This window comes from Rhipicephalus microplus, chromosome 5 (genome assembly GCF_043290135.1).
Source record: "Rhipicephalus microplus isolate Deutch F79 chromosome 5, USDA_Rmic, whole genome shotgun sequence".
Taxonomy (NCBI): domain Eukaryota; kingdom Metazoa; phylum Arthropoda; class Arachnida; order Ixodida; family Ixodidae; genus Rhipicephalus; species Rhipicephalus microplus.
In genome coordinates this window covers 125,259-148,502 of record NC_134704.1, presented here as the reverse complement: position 1 = coordinate 148,502, position 23,244 = coordinate 125,259, and the positions used below count along the sequence as shown (strand labels likewise).

Sequence of the window (23,244 nt, the reverse complement as noted above, 5' to 3'; positions counted from 1 at the left end):
ACTCGCACACACCGACCGCCACTCCAAACAGGCAGCAACTGCCGCAGCGCCAACGCTCGCTACATTCAATGCGGCGGTAGCGCCGCGCCGTGGAGGCGCGCCGAAACACGTTTGTGTGACATTGGCGGCGTCACCGCAATGCATGGCGCCGGCCGGCGAGTGAGCCCACTACCCTATTCTAGCTCACTTTAGCAATGGCGTCTCGCGTAGTATATTTTAGACTAGCTAGAGAACGGAAACTGTACCTTTGGGCTGTTGTATCAAAATAACATGCAAATTAGTAGCGGCGGCGTACTAAACTGCAATACCGCGAGGAGAGGTGACGCTAGTAGAACTATCATCATCAATAAACAGGCGCAATTTTTTTTTGTTGCAGGTGGCGGGGGCTCGCGGCTGGTTCGCGCTGCTCGCTTCCTCTGGTTTTTTTTCCTTGCCCAATCGCGTTTCGCGTCTGTAATTATCGCCAGGGGACCTACCTGGCCTCGACTGGCAAAAACAACGTCAATCAAGTAAGGTTTGCATCGTTTATTGCGAGTGTCCAAGCCGGTACAATCAATGTATACGGTCTGGTCCGAACAAAAGAAGTCACTTATACATATCGAAAGCTTTCAACCCATGTGTAAAGACTCTTGAAAGCTAACAAGCATATGCATATAGCTGAACATCGAAATCGCTGAATGAACGTCGCTCTCATTGTGTTGCGGCGCTCGAGTTTAATAGCATGGCTTCAGGGCAAGGGTCCGATTCTGCCGTCAGATGCGGCGCTTGCCCCGTAGTGTTGATCTTGAAGCGAATGCATGATGTGGAATCGGGAAGGAAACTTGTACATTGCCGATAGGTAGCTCGCGCAGTTAGAGCAATGTATTTTTGCTAAATTTGTTAAATAAGCAATTGCGGATGCGTGCATTCCTGAATCATTCTTGCTCTGCAATGCTACATTGAGTACTTCACAATTCTGCAATGTCGCGTCGTGTCGAGAGAGTAGGCACTAGTTTTAATACTCAGCCGTGAGCCCATATCATAGGTATTATGTATTTAGGGGATGGGCCTAAAATATTTCAGGCTTGCTACATTTATTGTTAGAGTTAAGTTACACAGTTACCACAGTTAAAATTTCTCGTCGCAGGTAATGACCAGTCTGCTGAGTATGCAGCGAACATGTATGCTAAAGGGACACTTATGAGGTGTGTGCTTACAGATCGAAAAGGCCAAATTCTAAGAAAATAAGCTTCAGGTATGCATTGTACAATTTTATTGTCTGTAAAATTTTGTGGGTACTCTTACATCACACTATCTGCTCAGCCCCGAGCACAATCTCTTTTTTTTTGCATAGACATATCCATAGAACTTGAGCACTCTCTTGCAAGCAAGCACTCCTGAAATCAATTGGTGGTACATGATGTGAATCTGTCCAAGTACTGGATCAATAAAGGTCATATTTATTACGCACTTGTTATTATGTTTACTTTTTCAGTATACTTGTGCTTGAAAATGAAGTTGTTTTCTCCCTGCTACTCTTAGAGGTTAGGACTTGAAATACGTACTATCTTGCAAAGTGGCTGTAGATAAGTGAAGATCATGTATGTTTCAACTACCTGTGCGATTTCCTAGATTTTTTTTTCATAACCGTAGTGCACAGAATTTCACTTCGTAGTAATAGACACTATAGTTATGACAACTTAATTTAAACAGAAGCAGATGTGCACAAAGAAACCTGGAACGTTTTTCTGCCAAAAAAAAAAAACAGTACCACATGCAATGAACACAATCTTGCTCTTCATGACAGCATTCACGTCTTTAAAGAAGCTGTGCTGCAACTGCTCATCACCTTTATGATTTATTACTTTAGGAGCCCATTGAGATGTGCAGAGCTAAAGCAATTGAGTGCAGTCTTATGAGCTTTGGTGCATCTTTTTGTAAAATTGTATGAGCTAAACACAGTTAATTAAGACAAGACAGTTCTGGGTGTTGTTGGTAAACTGTCACAAGGCACAAGTAAATGTCGGAAAGCCTGTTTATGCCCATCACTGTGGGTGTGTTCATTATGTAATGCAAATAATAATTTCCGACGATTCACATGCCAACTATGAAGTGATCGTGAGTCGTACAGTAGTGGGCGAATTTAGATTGATTCTGGCTTTCAGGGGTTCAAACAAATGACATTGCAGCCTCACAGAAGACAAGCCTGCTTGTCGAAACATTTCCTTTGACCCCTTATGTTAACATATTTTTTATATTTTCAAGCTTCCATCTTTTAAGGGTCAGTTTAGTTCACCTGCACCAATCCGAACTGGTTCACAGCTGTGCACGAGAAGTTCAGAACTTGTGCGGCAGGAGTTCAGTGGTGCGGCACCACAAGTGAATGACAAGGTGCCGACAAAGTGGAATCCTTATTTTTGTTCACTTAATTTAATGAGGTGCAAACATCTTGGCTAAACACACCGCATTTAAAGAGGTGGGTAAAGCACCTACGTCTAATGCTATGTTGTTTGTTAAGCTGTGCGAGCGGCTGCACCAAACCCGCGCCGTCAGAGCAGAAGGTACAGGAAAGTCATAAAATAGTTTTGGTGCTGTACCTCTCCTGCGCTTTTTGAAATGAATGGCAAGATTTAGAAGATGCCATTGCTGCGCCACTGAAACGAATGGCGAGATGCAGCACTTGGTAAATTGGATCATGTGGTGCAGGCGAATCGAACAAACCCTTAAGCACACAAGTGTCTTAGCGTTTCACCCCCATCGAAATATGGCTACAGTGGCTGGGATCAAACAGTGTGTTGTTGAGCTCAGCAGCGCCACACAATCTAACTAATAGTGTTACAGTTTCAACATTATTGAAGTGTAGATTCCATGCCACGGTAGGCAGGCAATGCTTGTAGTCAATCTAGAGCACCTCTCCACGATATGCGCGGTAAAACATTCACAAAAACAGCATTACATGTGTGAGGTTAGAGATGACCTGTTATAGTGGACATTCAGATGTTTCAACGTGCTTGCAGAGTGGACATTCGGGGGTAGTCATCCTGCCATTGCATGGCAGTCTGGAAAAACAAGTAACATTACCAGATATCAATGCATGAAATTTTCCAAAGTAAACAAATAAAATCAGTTAATTAGTAAACAGCAGTATTTTATACATATATGTAATGGTACCTCATAACACGTATACCACTCAGGGCTGCTTCTTCACAAGGCATGTCATGTAGCAGGCTCCTTGCCCATTGTACATATTTGCTTCCATGTCAGGTGGGCCAGGAGGCTGTGGCAGAAAAAGAAGTATTTCTCATTTATGTGACGCTTCCTCCGTCCCACTATAGCAAAACCAGACCCATAATTATGTGATGTTTTTCAAACGCGACTGCAGTAAACTATTAACTAGTAGGTTTTTTGCACTAATATATGGGCTAGCTAAGAAGACACATGCGAGGTGACAGTGATTTATTTGCCTTCTTTTATCGCAACGGCCTGGTTGGTGTGACCTGGTGATAGAATTTTAGAATTAGCTATTGAGTCAGCGACTCGTTCCTACGTGAAGCCATGCACGCCGCAAGTAACGCACGTTTTTCCGGTTACAGATTGAGACGTTCCACAATTTTAAAATCTAATACGGCAATGCGCTGCCACCGTGGGACGCCTACGCAGTCATTGGCAAAAAAAAAACTACATATGTTGAAATGAACCAACTAGCCCCGCAAGCAGCCATTCTTAAAAAACTGAAGTGGTTTCTACTCACCGGCCCAGGCTTGCAACGGGTGTTCACCCGATGAAAGCTTCAACGGTCGTTTCGTTCCCCGAAGTCACTCGAATTCCTTTCGCGAAAGCATTCGAACGAGTCGAAATAAACAGAATGAGAAAGATTGTGTCGGTCGGCAGAGGCTCGAAATGTTTACAGCGAAACGAAACAGTCCGAGACACCTCCGAACGTACCGCGAGCCGTTACCTGCTGTCGCAACCGTTGGCCGCCGCAAACTTTGAAATGAGGATAATGATGTCTAATGAGGTAATGTCTAAATGAGGTAACGATGTGATAAAGCGCTAGAGACTAAAGCACAGAACACCTACCAGTTCTAACACAGAACACCTACTGGTTCTAACACCTACCACCTACTAAAGCGGCAAGAAATGTTCGCGTGATTTGGTGCCTAGGCCATCTCCGGAAACTCTCAAGTTCATGTGCTCACCTGTAGGGGGCGAGAAAATACCCCGCGGCGCGTTTCTGCTTCAAACACCCAGAGTGGATCTACTAACCTCTCTTGACACTCGCGCTATTGCACTTTCTTGTAGAGGCGCCTTTGTCGGGGCCAAGTTTTATTTTAAATTGATTAAATACTACATGTTTGCGTACCGCTACACATAAAAAACAATTTGTTCTTCTAGAAAGTAGTTTTTTTCAACACGTGCTGCGTCATCAACTGTTTGTATTAGTTTTTGCTCCAGCTGACTCGATGTCAGTAGCAGCCTATCGACATCATTATCCTCATTTCAAAGCTTGCGGCGGCCAACGGTTGCGACGGCAGGTAACGGCTCGCGGTACGTTCGGATGTGTCTCGGACTGTTTCGTTTCGCTGTAAATATTTCGAGCCTTTGCCAACGATCACACTGTTTTTCGTTCTGTTCATTTTTACTCGTTCAAATGCTTTCGCGAAGGAAATTCAAGTGACGTCCGGCGAACGAAGGGACCTCTGAAGCTTTCATCGGATGAACACCCATTGCAAGCCCGGGCCGGTGGGTAGAAACCACTTCAGTCTTTTAAGGATGGTTGCTTGCGGGGCTAGTTGGTTTATTTCAACATATGTAGTTTTTTTTGCAAATGACTGCGTAGGCGTCACACGGTGGCAGCGCATTGCAGTATTAAATTTTAAAATTGTCGAACGTCTCAATCTGTAACCGGAAAAATGTGCGTTACTTGCGACGTGCATGTCTTCACGTGGGAACGAGACACTAACTCAATAGTTAATTCTGAAATTCTATCACCAGGTAACACCAACCAGGCCATTGCGATAAAAGAAGGCAAATAAATCACTGTCGCCTCGCATGTGTCTTCTTAGCTAGTCCATATATTAGTGCAAAAAACCTACTAGTTAGGTTTTTTTATATATATTAGTGCAAAAAACTTACTCAAACGCGACTGCAGTCGCGTTTGAGAAACATCACATAATTATGGGTCTGGTTTGCTATAGTGTGACAAAGGAAGCGTCACATAAATGAGAAATACTTCCTTTTCTGCCACAGCCTCCGGGCCCACCTGACATGGAAGCAAATGTGTACAATGGGCAAGGAACCTGCTACATGACATGCCTTGTGAAGAAGCAGCCCTGAGTGATATACGTATTATGAGGTACCACTACATGTATGTATAAAATACTGCTGTTTACTAATTAACTGACTTTATTTGTTTACTTTGTAAAATTTCATGCAGTGATTATGCATTGATTTCATGCATTGATATCTGGTGATGTTACTTGTTTTTCCAGACTGCCGTGCAATGACAAGATGACTACCCCCGAATGTCTACTCTGGAAGCACGTTGAAACATCTGAATGTCCACTACAACAGGTCATCTCTAACCTCACACATGTAATGCTGTATTTGTGAATGTTTTACCGCGCATATCGTGGAGAGGTGCTTTAGATTGGCTAGAAGCATTGCCTGCCTACCGTGGCATGGAATCTACACTTCAAAAATGTTGAAACTGTAACACTATTAGTTAGATTGTGTGGCGCTGCTGAGCTTAACAACACACTGTTTGATCCCAGCCACTGTAACCATATTTCGATGGGGGTGAAACGCTAAGACGCTTGTGTGCTTAAGGGTTTGTTCGATTCGCCTGCACCACATTATCTATTTTACAAAGTGCTGCACCTCGCCATTTGTTTCAGTGGTGCAGCAATGACATCTTCTAAATCTTGTCATTCATTTAAAAAAGCGCAGGAGGGGTAAAGCACCAAAACTATTTCATGACTTTCCTGTACCTTCTGCTCTGACGGCGCTGGTTTGGTGCAGCCGCTCGCACAGCTTAACAAACAACATAGCACTAGACATAGGTGCTGTACCCACCCCTATAAATGCGGCGTGTTTTGCTAAGATGTTTGTACCTCATTAAATTAAGCGAACAAAAATAAGGATTCCACCTTGTCGGCATCTTGTCATTCATTTGTGGTGCCGCACCACTGAACTCCTGCCGCACAAGTTCTGAACTTCTCGTGCACAGCTGTGAACCAGTTCGGATTGGTGCAGGTGAACTAAACTGACCCTTAAAAGATGGAAGCTTGAAAATATAAAAAATATGTTAACATAAGGGGTCAAAAGAAATGTTTCGACAAGCAGGCTTGTCTTCTGTGAGGCTGCAATGTCATTTGTTTGAACCCCTAGAAGCCAGAATCAATCTAAATTTGCCCACTACTGTACGACTCACGATCACTTCATAGTTAGCATGTGAATCGTAGGAAATTATTAATTGCACTACATAATGAACACACCTACAGTGATGGGCATTAACAGGCTTTCCGACATTTAGTTGTGCTTTGTGACAGTTTACCAACAACACCCAGAACTGTTTTGTCTTAATTAACTGTGTTTAGCTCATACAATTTTACAAAAAGATGCACCAAAGCTCATAAGACTGCACTCAATTGCTTTAGCTTTGCACGTATGTTCAATGGGCTCCTGAATTAGTAAATCATAAAGGTGATGAGCAGTTGCAGAACAGCTTCCTCAAAGACTTGAATGCTGTTATGAAGAGCAAGATTGTGTTCATTGCATGTGGTACTGTTTTTGTTTTGCAGAAAAACGTTCCGAATTTCTTTGGGCACATCTGCTTCTGTTTAAATTAAGTTGTCATAACTATAGTGTCTACCACTGCGAAGTGAAATTCTGTTCACTACGGTCATGAAAAAAAAATCTAGGATATCGCACAGGTAGTTGAAACATACATGATCTTTACTTATCTACAGCCTTACTGCAAGATAGTGCGTATTTCAAGTCCTAACCTCTAAAAGTAGGAGGGAGAAAACAACTTCATTTTCAAGCACAAGTATACTGAAAAAGTAAACACAATAACAGATGCGTAATAAATGTGACCTTTATTGATCCAGTATTCGGACAGATTCATCATGTACCACCAATTGATTTCAGGAGTGCTTGCTTGCAAGAGAGCACTCAAGTTCTATGGATATGTCTATGCAAAAAAGAGATTGTGCTCAGGGCTGAGCAGATAGTGTTATGTAAGAGTACCAACGAAGATGCACAAACAACAAAATTGTACAATGCATACCTGAAGCTTATTTTCTTAGAATTGGGCCTTTTCGATCTGTAAGCACACACCTCATAAGTGTCCCTTTAGCAAACATGTTTGCTGCATACTCAGCAGACTGGTCATTACCTGCGAAGAGAAATTGTAGCTGTGGTAACTGTGTAACTTAACAATAAATGTAGCAAGCCTGACATATTTTTAGGCCCATCCCCTAAATACATAATACCTATGATATGGGCTCACGGCTGAGTATTAAAACTAGTGCCTACCTTCTCGACACGACGCGACATTGCAGCATTGTGAAGTACTCAATGTAGCATTGCAGAGCGAGAAAGATTCAGAAATGCACGCATCCGCAATTGCTTATTTAACAAATTTTGCAAAACTACATTACTCTAACTGCGCGAGCTATCTATCGGCAATGTGCAAGTTTCCTTCCCGATTCCACATCATGCATTTGCTTCAAGATCAACACTACGGGGTAAGCGCCGCATCTGACGGCAGAATCGGACCCTTGTCCTGAAGCCACGCTATTAAACTCGAGCGCCGCAACACAATGAGAGCGACGTTCATTCAGCGATTTCGATGTTCAGTTATATGTATATGCTTGTTAGCTTTCAAAAGTCTTTACACATTGGTTGAAAGCTTTCGATATGTATGAGTGACTTGTTTTGTTCAGACCAGACCGTATACATTGATTGTACCGGCTTGGACACTCGCAATAAACGATGCAAACCTTACTTGATTGACGTTGTTTTTGCCAGTCGAGGCCAGCTAGGTCCCCTGGCGATAATTACAGACGCGAAACGCGATCGGGCAAGGAAAAAAAAACCCAGAGGAAGCGAGCAGCGCGAACCAGCCGCAAGCCCCCGCCACCTGCAACAAAAAAAATTGCGCCTGTTTATTGATGATGATAGTACTACTAGCGCCACCTCACCTCGCGGTATCAGTTCAGTACGCCGCCGCTACTAATTTGCATGTTATTTTGATACAACAGCCCAAAGGTACAGTTTCCGTTCTCTAAACTGGTAGGTGTTCTGTGACTGCTACTGACATCGAGTCAGCAGCAGCAAAAACTACTAGAAAAAGTTGATGACGCAGCACATGTTTGAAAAAAAACTACTTGTTAGAAGAACAAAATGTTTTTAATGTGTAGCGGCACGCAAACATGTAGTATTTGATTATTTCAAAATAAAACTTGGCCCCGACGAAGGCGCCTCTACAAGAAAGTGCAATAGCGCGAGTGGGGAGAGAGGTTAGTAGATTCACTCTGGGTGTTTGAAGCAGAAACGCGCCGCAGTTGATTTTTTCGCCCCCTGCAGGTGAGCACTTGAACTTGAGAGTTTCCGGGGCCTGATTTTAGTTGCACGGCCGCGGTATATCGTCCAGTTCTAACTAGTCCACTTCTCCGATTGCGTTTTGTTCGTGCTGTGACACAGTGAACGTGCTTCTTGCTGGATCCTGTAAGTGGCCACAGGGCGTGACGTTGTGACGATTGATTACAACCGGCTTGTGCGCACGCAAGAAAAAAAAACTACGACCAGACTGGTACGAACACTCGTCTAGCAGCACTGCGATGACGTTTTCTTTAAATGTTCCCATTTGGACAATCGTGATGTCAAGTGATTCTGATGGGGTGCTGGGAACTTCCTGAAAAGTGAGAGTTCTACTGGTGAAAAGTGAGAGTTCTACTGGTGGTCTCAAAGCAGCGCATTTCGGCTCAAGCGGGAACTGGTCAAGAGTGAAATGTTTCTGAAGGTGCGTTGATTACATCCTACAGCTGCTCTGTATACGTGCATACCCACATGTATTTGTACCAACTGGCATGCACTAGACACGCATTAGGCGCGCGCCTGGCGTTTCAACAAAAATCGACAAGTGAACTCGCTTCGCAGATCCGCGTCGACATACGTTGACGGAGTTGCACGAAAGCATTCGCGTGAAATTGTTTATAGTTGCACTTCATGGTGTGCTTCATCTCGGAAAGCACGAGGTAAGTTGAAGGGAGCGAAACCATTTTCTGTTGTTTACGGCAACGCAGCATTGCTGAAAAACGCAGATGTTGCATTGAACGAGCATGGCGAAACAATCTTGGTCGACTTAGCGCACACCGAAACGCTCCTCCTCTTCAGTTTATGTTCTGGCTACGATTTTGTCTTTGGTCACGGCGAGAATCCGGCTGGAGCCATATGCGCATGCGTACTCGTTTTGAACCTTTTGCATAATAATAAATAACACCACCAGCCATTTGCAAGATCACGTGCAAGTAATGCACCAATTACAGACGCGGATGGCAGAGAAAAAGAGGAGTAATCAAGAGAGTGAGGAGGACGGCTCGAGAACAATGAGTGACGCTACCTTGGAAACTTGCTTCATCTAGGGACCTTACGAGCAGGACAGAAACACAGGACAGACGGCAGAGAGGGAAACAGGTGAAGCAAACAGGGGCGCCATCACAAACAGGAAGCCAGCGATTGGAGCGTATAAGGGTCCTGGTGGTGGGGAACTCGAACGTGGCCAGGGTTAGGGATGGCATCTTCAAGACAGTGAAGGGAGATGGGAGAGTCAGGGTGGAGGCACAGTCAGGGAAGAGCATGGTGGATGCACTGGCCAAAGCTCAGGAGGTTGTAGAGAACAGCATGGAGGGCAAAAATCTCGTCATTATTCATGCTGGGCTCAATGATGTGTTGAAGGGCAAGGATCAGAACCATCAGAGACAGTTTGAGGATGGGATGCGTAAGCTCCAAGAAGCCTCTGGGAGTGTGCATGTGACCATATGCACAGTCCCAGAGGTCTGGGGGCAGTCTCGTGGGATTGAAAGGAGGGTAGTGGAGGCCAATTGTGTGATCAAGGATATGAGCCGGCAACTCGGATACATCGTAATACAAGTTAACGAAGGCGTGTATGAGCCCGGCGCTCACCCCTTTGCAAAGGATGGCATTCACTACTGTGGTGCGACGGGCAGGAGGGTCGGTAATAGAATTGGTCGTCAAGCCACAGCTTTTTTAGGGGGACCCAGAGCCCTGAGGCCAACAATGTAGCAAAAGACTGTTCTAAAGGGGCACAAATATGCAAGCCACACGGAGTCCGTGGGAGAAGAAATCGACGTAAGCACAAGGGCCGAGCTAAGTCAGACGTAGGCTATATTAACATGCAGGGTGGCAGGAATAGGTTAAAGTGGGAAGAGATAGAAAAGCAGTTGAGGCAGGAGAAGCTGATGGTATATCGGATTGTGGAGGCACATCTTCGGGACATGGAGCAACCACCTTGCAATCCGGACAGCGCATGGGAATATTGCAATAGAACAGAAGAAAGCAAAAAGGGGAGTGGAATTGGTGCATTCATACATAGGAGCATGGGTTGGCAAAGAGCCAAGCAGGAATGCATGGAACATTTATGGTTAAGAGGGAAAGTAGCTGGGCAGATGACGCTCCTTGGTTTTGTGTACTTGTGGACTGGAGCAAACCAGGCAATGGTGGAGTGTATATCAAAGGACATTGAGGAATTAGGTGGAGAGTGCGAGATAATTATACTAGGAAATATGAATGCACACCCAGACAACACTCGATGTCCTGAGGTCGTCCTCATATGATACAATCGTCCTCGCACAGTTCTCATTGACCTTAGTACTCACTGAGGACGACACAAGCTGGTTTGCCCCGGAAACGTCTTTTCGAGTGCTTTCTGAGGACAACAATTGGTCCGGAAAAAATCCTGTTAAGGATCTTTTGGGGACGACAAAGGCATTGCACTGAGCACTTAGATATAATTCCTGAAGACTTTTGCGCACCAAGCAGATGCATTTCATACGTGGAAACTTTTTCCACACGTTTGTTTCTTACAGTCATAAAGTGATTGTATATTTTATTCTGGTTTTTTTTTGCAGAACATTTTCAAATTATGCGTTGCGCTCATTGAGACACACGTAATCAATTGACTTAGGTATCGAACCTGGTATTGTGAAATGCCCATTTGAAACAGTGTGTTCTTAAATGTCACAGCCCTAAATTAGTCATTATACGTCACTGTAGCGCGTAGTAACAAACCAGCAGCTGGCAACCATTGACTACGCGGCACCGTTTTAGATAATCGAGTAGCCAAGCCACTCCAAGCCAACTGACTGTCAAAATGACAGCGGTGGTACAGTGGCTAGAATAGGGAAATGTGATGAGCGGAAAGCAGCGCCTACGGAGCGCACTGAAGCCTCTGAGGAGGAGCCACGTGGGGGCGCGCGCAGTCGTTTATATTTTTTACTATCGGCTAGGGTGCCAAAGTGTGCCCGCCCGTTACAAAGGGAATGGCATCATCATCATCATCATCATCATCATCATCATCATCATCAGCGTTGTTTGCACGTTGCCGACAAGTTGGTCGGGCGCGTTCGTCCTCATTTTTTTTTTATTCCGTGGCACTCTCACACCAGTGCTTCTGTATGCACTCTCATGGCGCGAAAATAAAGTCATTGCTTCGTCTCGGGGTGCACTACAGGCTACAAGTCAGGTTGTTTGGCGTTAGTAAGAACAAAGCTCTGCGCAGTGGCGGAGAGCGATCCCGCGCGCTGCGGTCGTGACCCGGTGGTGCAGTGGTAGCGCGTCTGACTCCAGATCCCGCGCGCTGACAAACCGCTTCAAGAAAACTTGGCTGTGTGCACGCTGCACTTCGACGAGAGGTATGTACATCTCCCGGCACTTCGAGCTCACTGTGAACGGTGAAATGGTCCGCATAGAAAAGGGTAGACCCATAGGCGTGCTTGTCGTTCAGGAAGGGGGGGAAAGGTTCGTTGCAGTGCGCCCCCTCCCTATTAATTCAGTGTATGACGCAGATCTTGCGCCCCCCCCCCCCCCTTTAGATGAATTTGATGCCCTGCTGCCTAATCAATGTATAGAGCAGATTTAGCGTCCCCCTCACAGGTGACTGGGGGGGGGGGGGCGCTCACCCCCTTTGCCCCCCTTGTGCGGATGCCTATTGGTAGGCTTTTCGGTGAAGCTCTTCGTATTTGTAGACGCCCTTGAAATCCCTTTTTCAAAGTGGTTTTGCTACGAGCTTCACAGTGACAGCTTGAAAGAGCCTGTTTTCTGATTAAAAAACAAAACAAAGATATCACACTGGGCTGCGCACAACATGGTTCGAGCCTCACCAATCATGTGAACACGTTTTTTTCTGCTCACCCATTTGCGTCTTTACACAAAGGCACTCCACAAGGAGCGAACATCTTCCCGTGAAAAGAAGTACCTGAAGCCCAGGCGCGTCATCTGCTCTCAGTCCAAAGGAAACAGTGTTCTGTGGGGTGCTTGTGAAATGTAAAACTTTTTTTCTTGGGGATAAAAAAAAGACGCGCGACCAATTATCAAGTAGGCATTGTTGTAAACAGATAGTGAGTCACTACTCGGAAATGACGTATGAGCAGTGTGTAAAAAATAAAAGGTTTTCATTAAGATATTACTCGGGATTCTCGACCCTGAAATGATGGTTCGCCGTAGAAGGTGTTGCAAACAGTGGCTCACAACCTAGTCCATCGTTCCACTCTTCTACCATTTCACATCAATAAAATGTCGGCAGAGACTGCTGCGCCGCGCGGCGCACAAGCCACCCCCACACAAAAACGGCTCCTGCGCCGCACGGAATTGACGTCACAAAAATCGTCACGACATACGTCGTTTTTGATTTAGCGCGTTGTTTGAATTTACCGAATCGGAACGTGACTCAGCTGCTCAGCAGACGCTCACTTGCTGCTGCTGCTGCTGGGGTACGGCTGGTTGCTGCTTCTGCGAGCTGTCTACAGGCCTTGTTCTGCTACATATTTGCAAGCCTCGAACATCATTTTCATCTAAGCTCAACCGCTCATTTTCACTGCTATTTTATATTTACTAACGTTGTTTATATCCATCCCAATACGTATTTTTGTGATTTTTCGCGTATAGGCTGATTTAGCAGTACCTGTACGCGGCCCTTTCTTTGGTCATCCGTGTTAACGTGCTTCGTATCTGTGTCGTAGTGAATTTGCGTAATTGACAGCCGTGTTTTAGATTAAATAACCACTTTCTTGTATCTTTTTTTATGGTGTAAATATGAATTGAAAGTGTGCGCAATATGACGCGTGTGTTAGTAGCTGGCGATTCGATGGTGAAATAGGTGGACCAGTATTTCCCACCGCGCTGTGGCTTGTCTGTTAGCGTTGCCGCACACAGAGGAATAAGGAACGAGCACTTGCTCTCAATGATTGCTGACAAGCTGGCCAGTTTTGATGTTGTACATGTTGGCACGAACAACACTGTTGACAGTGTCAACATGTGCATGGACAAATATCGCCAGCTCGCTCAGGGAATCATCGAAAGCAATCCCACGTTGCATGTAGCTTTTTTTGCCATTCTTCCTCGGGGGCAGAATTGGTACCGTGAAGGGGAACAGTTGTCTGATGTTTGTAATTTGAATGACCACTACAGGAATGTGAATGCCGCACTCGCACAGCTTTGCCTGGAGAGGGGCTTCGCTATTCTGGATAGTCTTGTGGACAGCTGGCCTGGATTCCTGAGCAGGGATGGTGTCCACCCCAGCCGGCTTGGCAACAAGGTGCTGGCAGACTTCCTGCACCGGGAGGCCTGTGCCTTGTCCACCCATCTAGAGAGGAGACGCATCCAACAGTCCTACAAGGAGTCCAAGGCATCTGCATAGAGTGGGTGGGCTCGGCAGGAGCACTTTGCCATCAACTTGGAAGTCGATTTTCCTGCACTTGGTATGCATGCAGTTCAATATTCTCCAGCAGTAGGTGGACCTTCCGCTGCACCAGCTCCTGTCTGGAAAACCAGCGGTGCTCTCATGCAGAGACACGACACGGACCAACTGGCCAGTACCATTCATGATATTGGCTTTACGCTCGTTGGCGGTGTCCGCGTTCGCTGCAAGGGAAGCAAGGCTTGGTGGACCTGGGACAGCCTGCCTTCCCCCATTTTCCATGGCACAAGTGTACCATGCAAGGGGAACACTGGGGAGAGGCCTGTTCAGCCAATGATCCCTAGTCGAGGTGCAATCACCACTTGTGGCAGGAAAATAAGGAGAGCCTCACAGGAGCATGAGAGTGCTCTTGTGCGCTCTTCTGTGGTGGAAGAGGAGGCCAGTGCTGGAAAAGCAGCTGTGCCACAGGCTGTCGGCCAGTGCGGTGACAGTGAGTGGAAACTGAAGCAGTCAAAGAAGAGCCGGCGGAAGGCTGCCGCACTGCACAAGCAAGAACATAGCTCTAAACTGTGTGCAGACAGTGAAGGCAAAGTTCTTGCTGTCCATCAGGCAAAGTCCATCAGGCAAAGTCCATCAGGTCCACTTCACCTATGACAGCCTGTGAGCCAGAAACTGATTCAGTCTGCTTCTTCCGCTGTCTGTGGTAGAAAGCCTGAAGGATGAGCCAGTGTCTCGCACAACGTAATTCGTGATAGTTTTAAAAATGTGCAGCGTGTTCCTAGCAAGCAGTTGAAAGACTGCTCAGTTAGTTCCGCAACTCACTGTGAATCTGTCACGAACCACGCTGTGAATGAGGTTTATGTCTGCAAAAGCCATCTACCAGCACTGACTCGGGATTGCATGCGAATTGAGCGCGATCCTCGCACAGAGGCTGGTGACCCTATGGAAGTTGGGTGCACTGCAGCTGTGCAGTACAAGTATTGTGAGGCTGCTTTGACATCCAGAAGCAGGCCTGCCAGCCCTGGTGCCCAGGCCTTTTGTGTAAACACTGGTGCCAACCCAACTGTCCTCAATAACCCAGTAAATACACTATATGGTGGGGGTAGCAAAGTTTATTTAAATGCAACATTTGATAACTTTCCTTCTTTTAAGAAAAGCTTTGATGAGTGGTGCAGGAAGGGCAGGCATGTAGTCATGATAAATAAGAGTAATAAAAGTCCATTCACATCAGAAGATAAGGACTTAGAGTATATTAGGATTAAATATAGCTGCATTCACGGTCGCACAATAAAGCCCAGGGGGATAGAAAAGCGACCAAAGCAAGCTTACAGTGGTACTGGCTGTGAAATGACAGTATCGGTAAGCCTATGTAAATCGCCTACTCTGCACTACAAGATACCTAAACTACAAGCTAAGCATAATCATCCCACAGAATATTATGATTAGTATCCTCAGAAGAAGCTCCTGAATTATGGAGGAAAAGAAGAATTCTTTGACTTTGCTAAATGTAATATTGGTGCAAAGAAAACTGGTAAGAAGTTAACTACAAAGGACATTAATAATTACAAGCAACGATTTTCTATTCCTATCCGCAATGAGCAGGCTCATGGGGAAATGGTTTTAGATAAGGTAGAGACCTTGCTAAAAATAATCCAAACTGGGTTATTCACTATGAAATGAATCAAAATAATAACCTCCAATTCATACTTTTTCAAACAACGCACATGCGTGAGATTTTGGAAAAGTATCCAGAGATTCTATTTATTGATGGAACGTAAAAAGTGAATATTGAGGGTTATATTCTTTACTCTATATTAGTTTAAGATGGTCGTGGTCGTGGGAGACCTGTGTGTTATGCCTTCTTACGAAATGAGACGACTGAAATTATTGAGCCCATGTTCACAAAGTTTGTAGATTTCAACCCATTTGTTGTGTCTGCTTGCAAAGTAGTGATGATTGATAAAGATCTCAATGAACTGTGCATTTTAACCAGTATTTTTCCTAATTCTAACATACTTTTGTGTACGTGGCATGTGTTGCATTGTTTCTAGCAAAAGGTTAATGAAAAAGCTAGACAGCAACGTGATCAGTTGCTTCCTCTCTTAAAAAGCTTAGTTTATTCACCCACTGAGCAAGACTACTTCGATAAGCTTGCTGACCTCCAAGCTATGACTTGCACAGATTTCATTTCTTACTATATGCATAACTGGCTCTTGTGTAAGGAAATGTGGGTACATGCATATCGGCAAGCCCTTCCTACATTTGGTAATAATACTAATAATCGCATTGAGTGCCACAATCAAAACATTAAAAATTATATCTCTTCAAGCATGTATTTGGTTCAAGCAATAGAAGCATTGGTAGGTTACATTGATAATGATTCTTTATCTCTACAGTTCTCTAAGCTTAAAGAAATGAATCTGAATCTAAACATAAATGATTTCAATGACCCATTTCAGCTAGAATCGTCCCGTAATTGCACTTCTGAGGCTACAAGTAAAGTACTAGAGCAGTATGAGAAGTTTAAAAATGTAAGTTATTAAGTCACTTCCACTCCTAATTCTTATGTTGTAGTTTCACCAAGATCACAGTACAGTGTTTCATTGTGCTTGACTTCTTGCACATGTGCTTTTTATAACCAGTACACTCTGCCTTGCGCACATATTTTAGCAGTGCGTGACTTTACTAAGCAAGATCTTTTCGACAAGGCTTGCATACCAGACAGGTGGTGCAAGGATCATTTCCTGAGTGACAGCTGCACAACCACTAGTGCCACACCAGTGGTAACAAGCAGCATTCAGTCACCACCCTGTGTGAAGCTTGGCACTGCACAAGAGAAGTATACTTATGCTTATAGGAGCCTTTGCGAAATGTCAAAAACCGTGGCTAACGTATTGTCTAATTGTGGTGAGAAGGAGTTAATGGAAATCTTTCATCCTGCGAGGCTTTCTTCTGAAATTTAACCACATTTCCTCGTAACCAAACTCCAGCAGCCATAAAGGCTGCACCAGCTTAGTTAGCACAAACTACTGCCACAAGTTATCTTGGGCATTCTAACAGTACAAAACTTGTGGTACTTTTGGTTAAAACAAGAAGGGGACGGTCAAAAAAAGTGAGAGCTGTCAAGCGTAAATTTTTCCCAAATCAAGTAAAAAGGTAGGCCTTGCGACAATTAAAGTAGACATGCTAAATGTCTACAAACGGTATTCTCTTTCAGATGCAGATTTAAATGTTCTGGTACAGGGCACCTCCATATCAGATAGCGTAATCAATGTCGCACAGTATTTAATTCAGAAAAAATATCCTACTTGTGTCGGCTTCAAGATGTCTTACTGGGTCGATGTTTACAATTCACTTTAATCAAAGGCCCTTTCGTTCAAATCTTGCATGTTCAGAACCCCAATCATTGGCTTACAGTAACAAATGTTGGTGCGGACAAAAACACAGTCTTCATATATGATTCAATTGATCGAGATACCCCTCCTGACGCTGTTAGTCAAATCTGTCATATTCTAAAATTACATTCGCCAACATTAACCATTCAAACAATGAAGGCACAGAACCAGTGCAATACACTTGACTGTGGCTTGTTTGCAATTGCTAACGTGTATTATATAGCGTCAGGCAGAAAACCAGAAACTTTGAACCTTAACCAAGTTATGCTATGCAAACATTTTCTACAATGCATACAGAATGGTATGATCGAAGACTTTCCCCTCATAAACTTCATGGCTGCTCGCATACAGCCAAGAGATAGTATTTACAAGTTATATTGCGTCTGCTGGCAACCACAATATAGTGGGGTAGTATTGGACATTACTTGTGCAGGTTGTTAAAGAGGATTTCACGGAGCTTGTCTCGGCTCTTTAGCAGCTAACTTGGACAAAAAAGTATTCGTGTGTTCTAAATCATGTTTGCTGGTTGCCAAAGAAAAGATACATTCTCCTAATTAATAATAGCATTCCATTTCGATGTAGAGACATGGCAAAATTTCTTACCATTCTTCATGTCTCCTCCTCTAATTTTTGCTTTTCTTTAAAGGGCCACTCACCGGGTTTGACAATTTTAAGCTGACAAGTGCAATGCGTACATCGGGAGTTTATGGTCACGTCCCATTTTGACCCATTTCCGCGGCGCATAGAGTTTATGCAACTCTATGCGCCGCGGAAATGGGTCAAATTTCAAAACGAACGCTTCTCCCCCTTTCTTTACGGGGCGCACCCCCAGAAAAGGAGGATATGATGTGCACGTATGAATCGCTCTACATACACAGCAGTGCAGTGACGTTGGTCCTCTATGTAGACGACTGTGCTCTGACGCTGCCAACAGTGGCACGTGACATGGCGGAAATTATTTAACGTGACATGCGTAGTTAATGTAATTTGTTGCTTGAAGAGATTACTAAAACTTGGGATACATATTGAGATGCAATAGAAGAATGTGTTTGTCTTTTTCATTTTTTCCTCGTGAATTACAACGAGATGCCGAGCTAATGTGCCGGCGTTTCGCATGCGTTCGTGTCTCCGCGGTTACTGCATCAAGCAGACGCCTGTCCTGGAAAAGAAATTAATGGTCCTGCGCATTCGAGCACTCATTATGCTCATCTTTTCAACCGTATCAAAGCCAGCGTTTCCAAACAATCTCACAAAAACAGGCAGTAGACACAAAACAATGCTGGTCAAGAAAACAACACGGCTTGCGCGCTCGAGGGTTGGGCTTGTTTGAGCACGTCATGTGCACATGACCTCTTGGTTGGATGCTGGAGAGGGATGAAAGAGATTTGGCTTGTGAAGGCTACACGGGGGAGTGGCAAGGGTTTTGAGCTTGCCTCCTTTCATCCTTGTTTTCTGCTGTTAAAAAAAGAAGAAACTGTTTTCTCAGCTCGTAATGAACAGATTGAAAAATTTTTTGTGGTATAATGCTCTCCATCGGATACACAACTTCCACAGTCTAACTAAGATTTGTTATGGGACCTGGTGAGTGACCCTTCAGGACTGACTTCAGGGATCGAAAGTATAAAGTTAGGCATGTTGGTAATGCATAACTGGTCACATAGCACAAAAATTTGACCCAGGACAAGAGAAGGAACAAACATGAGTGCTCACTTCCAAGAAGATTTATCTTAACGAGCAAACACATATATACTCCTGAAATGTGAAAATCGGGCAAATCATTCAAGTCGCCCACAACTGCCATGCGTAAATATATTACATTTTCAAAAAAGACAATTTGTTTTGACAAAGCCCAAGACAGAGTGCTGACGCAGTTCAGCTCTAGTCTACAAATCCTCTTTGTCTCGATAATTTCTCTTGTCAATTTATTTGTTGTTTTTTCTTCCAGCAATAATGGTGTCGTGCAAAATCATTTTGCAGCCACACGTGCTGCAATGAACACGCTTGTGACCTCAAGAATGGTCGCAATCGTTTCTTGGCCTTGCACTGCAGCAGGTGTGGCTCCAAACCACTCTTGTGTGACACCATTATCATTGAAAAAAAACTACAAGAGAAGTTGTCATGGCGAAAAAGATTTGTAGACTAGAGCTGAACTTCATCAGCACTTTCTCTCACTCTCTCTCTAAGGATTTGTCAAAACGAATTGTCTTTCCTGAGTATGTACGGTTTTCGTGCATGGCAGTTGTGGGCTTTTTGAATGATTCGTCTGTTTTTTGCATTTCAAAAGTATATATGTTTGCTCTTCAAGATAAATCTTGTTGGAGGTGAGCACTCGTCTTTGTTTCTTCTCTTGTTCTGGGTCAAATTTTCACGTTATGTGATGAGCTAACTTTCTGCATGCACCACCTTATTTTTCTCCCTTGTAAGCTAGTGATGGAGCGTTAACTAGAGTACATAAAAACATTGCAAAATGTATGTTACCCCGACGAACCAAATTCCTTTGTTGAGGCAATCCTTTCTGTGACATTCCTTCTTTATTGACTTCTCATCACGTCAAACCTCAAACCTGTCTCTTCCATAAAAGTTCTAGGACTAGTTGTTGCTTTGTTTTGTTTTTTTGCCAAAAGTAGAAAAACTTCCCTTCGTTGAGCAAATTTTTCTGAACTAAAATATATTCATATCTAATGCACGGAATGAAAAATAAAAAAACAAGAAAATTTATAGGCTGATCACTAAATGTCAACTGAATAAAGATTTCGGAAAAAATACCATGAATGGCACACAACAAACACTCATGCATGCAGCCTTTTACCATGTGCAGCTGTAAACTGCAAAAAAAGTATCACATATTGTATATGATTTGCTTTTTTTTCTTTTCAGCAACAGTAACTTGCCCTTTAAGAGAAAAATATGAATATCAAATTTTCAAAAATAGTCATTTTTGAAAACCTGTCAATATATCAAAATGGTTTAGTTGATTCATGATTATGCTAGCAGTTCTTGCACGCCTGTGGCACTGGGATTGTTAATGTAGGCAGGCTGAGTTTTTAATGTTCTAAAGCCTCACCATTTTGGTGTTATATTACATTCAAATATTTTATGAATTCAATTATGAAATTTGCTCACAATGAGTTTGCTACAAACTAAGCAACCAAAGTCTGTGTATATATTGCCCACATTAACGTCACACTGCCACAAGTCTCTAGGCGGAGCCTGACCGCTACAGAGCGCGTTCTCGGGTGGCGGATAGAGAAAAGTCTTGCGATGAAGTGATGCTAAGCAGCTTCTATTAATAAATAAGACTGGCACTTGTGCCCGCGGACCAACAGGCAGAAAATACTTATGACAACAGGAGTCTTTTTACTGTTGTGGTGGGCAAGTTGAAAGTTTCAGGTGCCATTTTTTAAACTCTTTGATTTATCTGTTGTTTTTTCGTCTGTTTTCTTCATCTTGTACAGGTCCAGTACATTGTGGACTCACCCTGTTGTCAAGTCATCAGGAAGTTGGATGATGCTGTCTTCTTCCAGCTAAATTATGCAACTACTAAGAAGGGGATCAGAATTCTATTTTGTAGCAGTTATTTTAGAAATAAATGTTAGTAAAATTTTTCTTGGTTGTAGTAGTGTCATTGTGTATTCACGGACCATAACATTACATAAGACAGGAATTCAAGTGCACAGCAAAAAAAGTGCTGCTATGAGCACCTGTTATCAATATAAGCTGGTCATTCTTAATTTTGGTCTTTTATTTATCGCACATCAAGTAGCCGCGATTGCTTGGTTTACAGGCTGAGAGAAAACTTAGCTCCCTTTCTTGCACGCCAAAGGTTGCTGGCAGTGAAACAGCGTTGTCAGCATTTTGACAGATACTTTGAAAATGAACGTGAAAACGACGGAGGCACAAGACAAAGGCGAAGTACTGAGTCTTTCTCATCTCGTGTCTCCGTCGTGTTTGTGGCCGTTTTCCAAGAATGCATAGTTTCCAACTCGACCTTACTGATATATTGTGAAAACTTTATGAAAACATGAATCCCCGAAGTTAAATATAAAACTTTCACATAGAATGCATCACTTCTAGCGTCAACAGTTGAGCTATTGCAAAACTTTGATAAGTCGCAATACACATAAAAGCAAGTGTGGTCAAGCTTCCCTGCCTTGTGAAAGCACTGCGGTTAAGTCAGCGTGAGCAGAAGAGCATTACATGATACGAAATGAACGCATGCACAGGCCACTTGTGCATCAAACAAATATAAGCATTTGCGACTGCTCAGGCCAAATATGCATCTTGGCACGTCCGTTTCAGGCAAACAAAAGGACAAATACTAAAATATAATCAAGCTTCACTGCATCGAAAAAGCACTGCGGTAAAGCCAGCGTGGGCAGAAGAGCATTACATGATACGAAATGAACGCATGCACAGGCCACTTGTGCATCAAACAAATATAAGCATTTGCGACTGCTCAGGCCAAATATGCATCTTGACACGTCCGTTTCAGGCAAACAAAACGACAAATACTAAAATATGATCAAGCTTCACTGCATTGCAAAAGCACTGCGGTAAAGCCAGCGTGAGCAGAAGAGCATTACATGATACGAACATGATACGAAATGAACGCATGCACAGGCCACTTGTGTATCGAACAAATATAAGCATTTGCTACTGCTCAGGCCAAATATGCATCTTGGCACATCCTTTTCAAACAGACAAAAAGACAATTACCAAAAGATAAATAAGCTTCACTGCATTGCGAAAGCATTGTGGTAAAGCCTATAAGTAAATGATGTGCAGCAATCAAAGGATATATGCCTTATTCATCGTACCCACCTGTTGGTGTATTAAAGCTGCTCACATTTGGCAGGCTATTATGTGAGTGAGAGGCAATACCTGATGTGATAATAGCTGTTACATTTCTTTAATTGCTCACTTTGGGAACTATAGCTGGTTGACCGCAAGTTGAATTTGCACGAGTCCTTGAGTAACTTAGCCACGTGCCATCTTTGCACATGATGTCTTAGCTGTCACAGAGTTATGTAGATAGATTGACGTGGCGTGGCTTTGATTGCGCGCGCAGTGCTGTTTAGGTTAACTGCTGCAGATGGGGAATAAATATTTAAAATCTCGTGGTACGCGATGCATTTGGTCAGGCATGCAGGGCTTATTCCTAATGTACGGCCCCTGCTTACGAGCTGCGCAGTCTGCGATCTGCGCCGATAGAAAAACTGGTGGTGGAAGAAAAATTACTCTCTCCCACTAAAGGGAACCATGCATAAGTGTGAAGCAGCGGGCGCTAACGCTTACACAGGTGGCGCCGTTGATGCTGGCTCTCATCGCGGCGTTGCGCAGATCAACCTGGGGACGAGGCGCTAAACACGCAGTGATGGACCGGTGTTTCTTACTGTAACATGTCAATCACTGCTAATGGGTGAGAGACACAAGACTCTTATTAAATGCAGAGGCCCTCAGTACACTTTTAATAAAGTATAACGCGCACTCTGCTCATTTTCATTGTTCAACAACGCACAAGAGAAATCTATCACCAGCACTACCTTGGAGGTCAATATCCAGTGCCTAATACGGGGTGGCCATTGAACGGTTGTGCAGTGCTAGCAGTCTTTTTCTTTATCAAGGAACTCGCTATCAGATGCTGCTTGCGTCGGTGGTGCGAGTCGAGAGAGGGGGGAGTGTAGGAGAGAAGAGAGACGGGGAGGGGACGCGCATGCGCAGCAAGGGTGGTCACGCCGCACACAGCATTGAACTCGACCATAACATGCTTGGCATCTAAAATGGCCCCAGCGTACGAGAGAAAATTGCTGGATCTGCAGTCGAAGATTTTCCGCCAAAGAAATGTAGACTGCAGACTCTAGATCACATTACCGGCTGCCATTCGGTTCAGCACATTAAATATATTAGTTAATTTACATGGGGCATACT

The 23,244-nt window shown here is 44.0% G+C and overlaps 1 protein-coding gene across 11 annotated transcripts; it reads left to right on the top strand.

The window, feature by feature from the left end:
• The first annotated feature begins 67 nt into the window (after window positions 1-67).
• LOC119175129 (uncharacterized) lies at window positions 68-20,922 on the top strand. 11 transcript variants are annotated; one of them, XM_075894690.1, is made up of 5 exons: window positions 132-509; window positions 1,127-1,234; window positions 5,230-5,347; window positions 5,472-9,007; window positions 13,718-20,922. In XM_075894690.1, exons 4-5 carry the CDS (start codon window positions 8,996-8,998, stop codon window positions 13,919-13,921), a joined length of 216 nt encoding a protein of 71 aa, XP_075750805.1. In that variant the 5' UTR covers window positions 132-509; window positions 1,127-1,234; window positions 5,230-5,347; window positions 5,472-8,995; the 3' UTR covers window positions 13,922-20,922. The 11 variants fall into 11 exon arrangements, 3 of the variants coding, with proteins under 3 accessions (XP_075750803.1, XP_075750805.1, XP_075750804.1); XR_012895262.1 differs by having other exon boundaries at window positions 219-509; window positions 5,472-5,574; window positions 13,693-20,922; XR_012895261.1 differs by having other exon boundaries at window positions 219-509; window positions 5,472-8,253; window positions 13,693-20,922.
• Window positions 20,923-23,244: the final 2,322 nt, after the last annotated feature.